Raw genomic sequence first — 8708 nt, forward strand, 5'->3', positions numbered from 1 at the left:
GTGATTCCAAGTTGAGAGAAACAAAATTTGGTCTATGCATTTGCTATTATAGCAGAAAGAATAACTTAAGAGAATTTTTTCGAACATTTTGAGCCACCATGTTGAATCCTGCAATGGATGTGCAGAATTGCAGTGCCCAAGAAGATCCACAAAGATTCAAATGTTGAGCTGATAAGACAAATTGTCTATTGACGAGATGATACATGAATTTTTTGTTACTTAATGTGAAGCCAGTAAACAATTGAAATAAAACAATATAGAACAAATATCATCATGCTATCTATGGGAAATCTCACTCTGCAGTTCTTTTGAAAATTAGCTCATAAGATGTTAGAGCTTCAGATTTTGGTCACTTTAACAACAATAACAACTCAAATTCAAACTAGATGGGGTCGGTTGTAAGAAAATCAGACCAGTCCAGGAATTCCAGCAGAATTTCCTAAGTAGCACAACTGCTCGTGGAAGACGCACTAGAAGATGACCAATTTTTGAAGCAATGCTCCTTAAAGCCTCCACAATGCAGAAAATCAGAGCTATATTTACATTTCTTTTCTTGACAAATAAGCACATGGTGGACTCCATAAAAGGAATACAACTAATTATCTAAAAATTGTATGTCTTACAGTTATTTTTAAAGTCAAGCCGCGCACAATAGCCTTACCAGTGTATAAATCTATATAGCTATCCAAGCCTGGCCATTTGTTTTCATTACGTTATTGCAATCATACCTAGTGAAAATTTTCAAAAGAAAAACAGCTCACTCCAAAACAGGAAACTCATATATGAACAAAGATCCTCAAACTTACAACATGATAAGCTTCAAGAAGGTTGGGAAGTAACGCATGCTTATACACACAAAATCAGTGATTGAGTGAAATTATCAGCATTATTGATAATCTTTTCCAACAAGCGCACAATTTTGATACTCTTATAACTAGCTTATTAGACTTAAAACTTTCCTAGCAATGGATCCAGATGACATCCCTTAACTTGTTCCCATATAATTATACCGGAATTCTTTTTCGGGAAGTAGAACCACATTTGCTGCCTCAAATCACGACTTATATTATCACTAAAGATGAGTTACGCCCAAAAATTTTGAGACACATGAACAAATCCATTTAGCAGAAAGGGAAAGAAATTAAAAGTAACCAAGTTTATAAATTAACAGAGCAAAGAAGCAATGGATCCAGATCAAGCCAAAATATTGCATATATAGCCAAGAAGAAAAGGAATCCACAAAAGCTAATAACTAGAGATGTTTGAATGAGGCGAAGCAAAATAGAAATAAAAAGAAAACAGAAGGGCTTACTGTTGAGTTCATCAAGCCAGCGTTTGATATTGACGAAAGTGGTGTTTCTACTGATGTCATAAACAACGAGAGCCCCAACAGCGCCTCTATAATAAGCAGAAGTGACAGCCCGAAAACGTTCTTGACCAGCAGTGTCCCAAACCTGAGCCTTAATTTCCTTCCCATCAACTTCCACAACTTGTGTTTGAAACTCCACTCCAATGGTGGCCTTAGAGTTATGGTCAAATTCATCACGGGCAAAACGGGAAAGCAAGTTGGATTTGCCAACGGCAGAGTCCCCAGTCACCACAATCTTGAAAAGATACTCCTCTCCTACTTGTTCTTCCTCCATTTTTCTTCTCTTTGTCGGCTGGAACTAGGAGCAGAGTACTAGTGTTACTCTAGTCTCTAGTACCAGCGTGGAATGTGAATGGCTTTTATTACTCCCTCCTACTATTTTACGCCATTTGATCGAAACTAAGGAAAAACTGATAATATTTATCAAATTTTCCTTTATCAAAAAATGTATTAGTATCTTTTTTTAATTAAGTGGATTAATAATAATAAAAATAAAATTATATTTTTAAATAGCTATTAAATAAAAAAAGATGACATTCGTTTTGGATGGATTAAAAAGAAAATAATGATACATAAAATAAGACGGAGGGAGTAGAATTTATGTAGACAGATAAATAAAGGGTGGAGTGTCACAAAAATACCTGTTAAGCATACTGAACTTTACGGGGTCCTATTATTCCTTAGATTTTTTTGGTATTTTAATGGCATATATCTGCCCATTTGAGTACGTGTAAATATGAGGTTAGCGCGTGTATATACATGTGTAAAAATGAGATTGGCGCATACACTTCCAGCCATCAAAACTGGATATAGAGTTTCGGGAAAAAATTAAATCCACTTTAAAAAATCTAGGGGGTAATAAGCCCGCAAAGTTCAGTATGCTCAATTGAAAATCCGATCAAAGTTCAGGTATTTTTGTAAGTATTATCCTCACTATATATATGAAAATTAATGTAAATGTAAAATGAAGGATAAATTACAGAAAATCACAAATCTAACAGGTTTTATTACTCAAAATTCCTTACCTTTTAAATAATTACTTAAAATCTCGAATTTTATATTTTACTCTTGATACATGTGAATAAAACCTCCACGATTAATACATGCAGTCTATTTTTCTTTGAAGATTTTTTTCAAATATTTCATCCCCTAAAATCTTTCCCAAATTATCATCAATTGATATAACTTTTATCTCTTTACTGCAACTTATTCATCAATTTCATTGTTTTTTCGTTCTTATCTTTTTATCAGTTTTGAATTCTTTTTCAACTTTTAAGTCAGTGTTCATTAAGGAAAAGAGGAGAAATTGAACAATGTGACAGTGGCATGTACTTTGTGATAGTGATTTATATTTTTAAGTTATTTATAAATATTTGATACATTTAACATATGTTTGACAAATATAAATTATTTATTTAGGTGTGAGATTGAATTTTCAATGATTAGTGAGTAATTTTACGAAATGTATCATTGTGATATATCTGAAACTAGATGTATCATTTCCATGAGTTGTACCTAATTTTACTTTCCATAATAATTGAAAATTAGTTACTTCCTTATTTAATTAAATACTAAATTACAAATGTATTACAATGCATATGACATATACTGGTGATACATATGACACAATACATATGACATATTAAGTCAATATTGGTGATACATATGACATATACTTTGTGATAGTGATTCATATTTTTAATTTATTTATAAATGTTTGATACATTTAACATATATTTGACAAATGTAATTATTTACTTTGATGTGAGATTGAATTTTTAATGGTTAATGAGTAATTTTACGAAATATATCATTGTAATACATTTGGAACCAGATGTATCATTGTAATACATCTGGAACCAGATGTATCATTGTAATACATCTGGAACCAGATGTATCATTGTAATACATCTCGAACTAGATGTATCATTTCCACAATTTGTGCATAATTTTACTCCTCATAATAATTGAAAATTAGTTACTTCCTTATTTAACTAACCACTAAATTATAAATGTACCATAATGCATACGTATCAAGGCTAAAAATATATCTTATAAATTTAAATATTCGGGATATGATGTAATTTAATAAATTATTGAGATAAAGTATTATAACCGTTAAATATTTAAAATTTATGTAAGTTACCTAAAAAGAAACGGGAAATTAGAAGACAAATCTTGGGCTTTGAAACGCGTGGACTTTGGGCAGATGAGTGAAGTGAGCAGCGATTCACTGCGCAATTGACGACATTAACGGGAACCCAACCCCATGTATGTTCCCAGCTCACAAGTCACGGTCACAAGGGTGAAGCACTACTATTTTAAGCATATTCCTTTGTGTAATTCTAATAGCTAGCGTGATACAATTTTTCAATCCAAGTAGTAGTGATACACTCTATTTGGTGTGTCATGTATAATTAATATATGATAAATTATGGTATTAATAATATAAGGATTTTAATGGATATATTAGTATAATTAAAGACATAAAAAAGTTATCGTTTTCATTCTAAACTATACATGAAAAGTTAAAGACATACTTAAACTATTGATGCGATCTATTACACACTTAGGGGTCGTTTGGTAGAGTGTATTGTAAAATACAATACATGCATTAGTTAATATGTATTATTAGTACCTTGTTTGGTACGTCTTTTGGCCTATGTATAACTAAAGCAAGCATTAGTTATACACCCTATTGTGTATTGAAATATGTATTAGTAATACACTCCATTTCCTATGTATTAGTAGTACAAAGACTTTAAACACATACATTAACCTATTAAATGACCTTATTACCCCTCAATTTTTCTCTCAAAATATTTCATCATTCCTTTTCCCGTCATTTTAATTTGCAACAGTGAATCTTTTCAAAATATTTCACAAATTTTTTTCTCACTATCTTAATTTACAACAATGAATAGTTGATTTAAATAACTATAACATATTTTTGCTTTACTTTGAGGGTCTTTAAAAAGATAAAAAGAAAATTGAGACTATTTCTTAATTTTACGTCTTGTATTTTATTTTTGTTTTGACTATGTTAATCTATCAACGTAACATTTCTGCGCAAAGACGGGGGTGTTGCAATTAATCCCAAACCTCTATATACTAGTTCAACAATACTAATCGTGTTTGAGATGGTAAAAGAAATTTGTTGCAAAAAAAGTGTATAAAATCAAAGAAGGGATTTTTGTAAACAAACACTTCTTTTATATAAATTATGTAAGATGTATTATTTTTTATACATCAAACCAAATAATGTATATGAAATAATACATGTATAACTAATGCAAGTATAACTAAAACAAATATTACCAATACGCTATATTCTGCATTGTTCTTACTTACCAAACGACCCCAGTGTGTGGCATAATTTAGTACTTTGGTGCTATATATAACTAATACAAGTATTAGTTATATATCTACTTGATATTAGAGGGTGTATAACAAATACATTTCATTTGGCGATATTCATAATACATGGATATTAATTCATTAATAATATAAGTTAAGACAAAGGTACCCTCAAATCTTTTGTCCCTTTCTCCTTCTAAATTTTTCCAAAGAAGCAGACATCGATGCTCTAATTCTGCATTAAGACAGAATTTTTGCAAGTCCAAAATATGGGATTTTCCTCTGTTTAATTTTCCATTAATCCCTGCAGTTCTTGCTTCTTGTGCATTATTTGGTCATGCAATCTTTTGCAAATATCCCGTGTGCAATACAATTGATTCATAGTAAGATTGGCTGCTCCTTTTGGGTTCAGTAAAAAACATATCACAATGAAATAAGGTGATTCAATAAAAGTTTTTGTTAGTCTTGTATTAGCGAATTCATTGGCCTGTCCAGATTATTTTTATCCTAAGATCATCACGGCTCCTAATAGCGCTGAAATTTCCTTGCTTGGCTATAAATTCGGCCATGTTTTAGAAAAGTGCTGAAAATAATACAAGGGAGAAGAGCTAACTTTTCAATTTTTTGAGAGACAACGCCCCAAGACCCAACAATTTTGTTTATTTTTTTTGTTCAATACACATATATATATAGAGAGGGGGTTTCGACACGCTGCTTCAACAGTCTGCTTGCCCCGTGATTTTACTAGATCACCCCTACTTAATTATTATAAATTATTTATATATTAAAAAATTAATAATATTTAATTAAAGAAATAAAATAGGCATTTACGACATGTCTGGTTCAGCTGCTTTAATCGTAATTTTACTATATCACCCCTAATTAATTATAAGTCATTTATGTATTATAAACCTAATAATATTAAATTCATAATTTCACTATATCACCCTTAATTAATTATTATAAGTCAGTTATATACTAAAAATTAATAATATTTAATTAAAAAAAAGTAAAATAGACATTTATAATATGTCTACTTCAATAGTAATTTTACTATATCACCCCTAATTAATTATTCTAAGTTATTTTTGCATTACAAAAATAATAATATTTTATTAAAAAAGTAAAATTTATATTTATAACATGTCTGCTTAAATTATTTCAACCATAATTTTACTAAATATCATCTCTAATTAATTATTATAAGTCATCTAAGTATTAAAAAATTAATAATATTTAATAAAAAAGGTAAAATATATAAAATGATAATTAATTATTGATGTTTTAAATTAACTTAACATCTTATATGAGGTCCACTTAAATTTTTTTCACAAGTATTTTGTTTATAGTAATTTTGTTATATCACTTTTAGTTAGTTGTTGTAAGTCATTTAAGACGCGTATGTTTCGCTGCTTCAATCGTGATTTTACTAAATCACCCCTAATTAATTATTATGGCCATCAAAACATTGTGCCGCTTAAATTGGAATAGAAAAGGTATTATAAATCATAATAATTAAAATTTTAAATTATTTAAAATATATAATTGACTATTGATGACACAAAATTTTGGACAAGAAGAGTAACATATATTATTTGAAAATTACATAAAAAGTATTATAAATTACAATAGTTAACAACTTAAAATTTTTAAAAATAATTTAATCTGTTATATATTTCAAAAATATGTAAAAATACTATAAATCACAATAATTAACAATTTAAAAAATTTAAAAGATATAAAATATTTAATTGACTCTCAAAATTAAATTAGTGTCACTTAAACTGGAATAAAAGAAAAATATTATACATCACACTAATTTAAAAATTCAGTTATTTTAAAAATATAATGACTATCAATGCCATGAAAGTTTGGACAATGAGCGTAACGCATATTATTTAAATATTACATAAAAATATTATAAATTACAATAGTTAACAACATAAAATATCTGAAAATATATTAAATATATGATTGGTTATCTAAATTTTATTTGTGTCACATAAATTAAGACAAACAATAACATATATTGAGCCTGTACTAAATCTCAAATGAATCTTAGAATATATATGCAGTTCATTTTTAAAAAAATTTTGTTTAAATATATCAAGATTGAAAAAATAAGTTCTAATACATCACACCAAGCAATGTATAAGAAATAATGTTAAATAATATCAATATTACTAATACAAGCATTATTAATCCAGACATTACTAATACATTTTATTCGAAATTATTTTTATACACCCTAACAAACGACTCCTATATTTCAATGGAAGGAACATATATAAAAGTATAGTTCAATAAAACATCTACATAATTATGTTTTATCGTGTTCTCGAAGTCAAATAACTTAAATTAATATGAAAAAAGGTAACATATAGTTTTCTTTTTTATATAATTTTTGAAACACTTAAAATTTAAATTTAAAATATTAATTTGATTTAACTTCAAAGAACAAGTTGACAAATAAAAGAGAATGAGAAAATGAAAGCAAAAAATGTTTATATCAACTTAGTAGGGGAGTAAAATGCAATTTTGAATTATTAATTGCAAGCCACATGTGATGTAATATGCATGACTAGATAACCCTTTGTCATATGATTAAAGATTTAAAACTTAAAAATGCACCAAATTTATCATTTATATAAATAAAATATACATAATTATCTTGTGAGACTTGATTCCTTGAAAAATATTATCAAGTATTTAATATGTTAATTTTGTGTATTCATGTTTTATAATTCACAATTTGAATTGACATTAATTTAACTTATATACATAATTAAAATATCTTAATGTTGGCCCGTGTTGACACGGGCCATGCTCCTCTAGTATATATAGAAGCATGAGGGAAGCAGGAGACGGTCGTCATGCCTACTTCAATTAAAAAATTAATAATATTTAATAAAAATATAAAATAGACATTTATGACATATCTGTTTCAGTTGCTTCAATTGTAATTTTACTATTTCATCCCTAATTAATTACTAAGTCATTTAGATATTAAAAAAATTAATAATATTTAATAAAAAAAGATAAAATAAACAAAAAAATGATAAACAAACTATTGATGTTTTAAATTAACTTGACATTTTATATAAGGTTCGTCTAAATTTTTTTCACAACTATTTTTTATATTAATTTTGTTATATTACTTCTAATAAGTTATTTCCTAATTGATTATTATATGTCATTTAAGTATTAAAAATTAATAATATTTAATAAAAAAAAGTGAAATAGATATTTATGACGTTTGATTCAGCTGTTTCAACTTTAATTTTACTATTTCATTCCTAATTAATTATTATGAGTCATCTAAATATTTTTAAAAATAATATTTAATAAAAAATAAAATAAATAAAAAAATAATAAATTAATTATTGATGTTTTAAATTAACTTGACATCTTATATGAGACCCGCTTAAATTTTTTTCACAACTATTTTTTATAGTAGTTTAATTGTATCAATTCTAATGAGTTATTATGAGTCATTTAAGATATCTTTGCGATTTTAATCGTGATAGTTGATTGACTATCGAAATTATATCCATGTTACTTAATTGAAATAGAAGAAAAGTATTATAAATTTGAATAATTAAAAACTTAAATTATTTTTAAAATATAATAGACTATCAATACTACAAAAGTTTGGACAAGGAGAATATTATAAATTATAATGGCTAACAACTTAAAATAGTAAATTACAATGTCAAAAAATTATTAAAAATTACAATAGCTAACAACTTAAAACATCTAAAAAATATTTAAAATATAATTAATTATCAAAATTTTATTTGTATCACATAAATTGAGACGAAAAATAAAACATATCTTAAAATAGTAAACTACAATGTCAAAAAATTATTATAAATTACAATAGCTAACAACTTAAAATATCTAAAAAAATATTTAAAATATAATTAATTATCAAAATTTTATTTGTATCACATAAATTGAGACTAAAAAATAACATATATTG

General features: G+C 26.7%; 1 protein-coding gene across 1 annotated transcript in view; it reads right to left on the bottom strand.

Annotated features, from left to right (window-relative positions):
* The window catches only part of LOC107842469 (ras-related protein RABA5b), a gene marked incomplete in the record, with an annotated part of 4921 nt that extends 3145 nt beyond the window's left edge, over positions 1 to 1776 (bottom strand). The window contains 1 exon segment of the mRNA XM_047396964.1: positions 1313 to 1776. Coding sequence (XP_047252920.1) covers positions 1313 to 1643 — 331 coding nt within the window.
* Between the last annotated feature and the right edge of the window lie 6932 nt (positions 1777 to 8708).

The sequence above is a fragment of the Capsicum annuum genome, chromosome 9 (genome assembly GCF_002878395.1).
Source record: "Capsicum annuum cultivar UCD-10X-F1 chromosome 9, UCD10Xv1.1, whole genome shotgun sequence".
Taxonomy (NCBI): domain Eukaryota; kingdom Viridiplantae; phylum Streptophyta; class Magnoliopsida; order Solanales; family Solanaceae; genus Capsicum; species Capsicum annuum.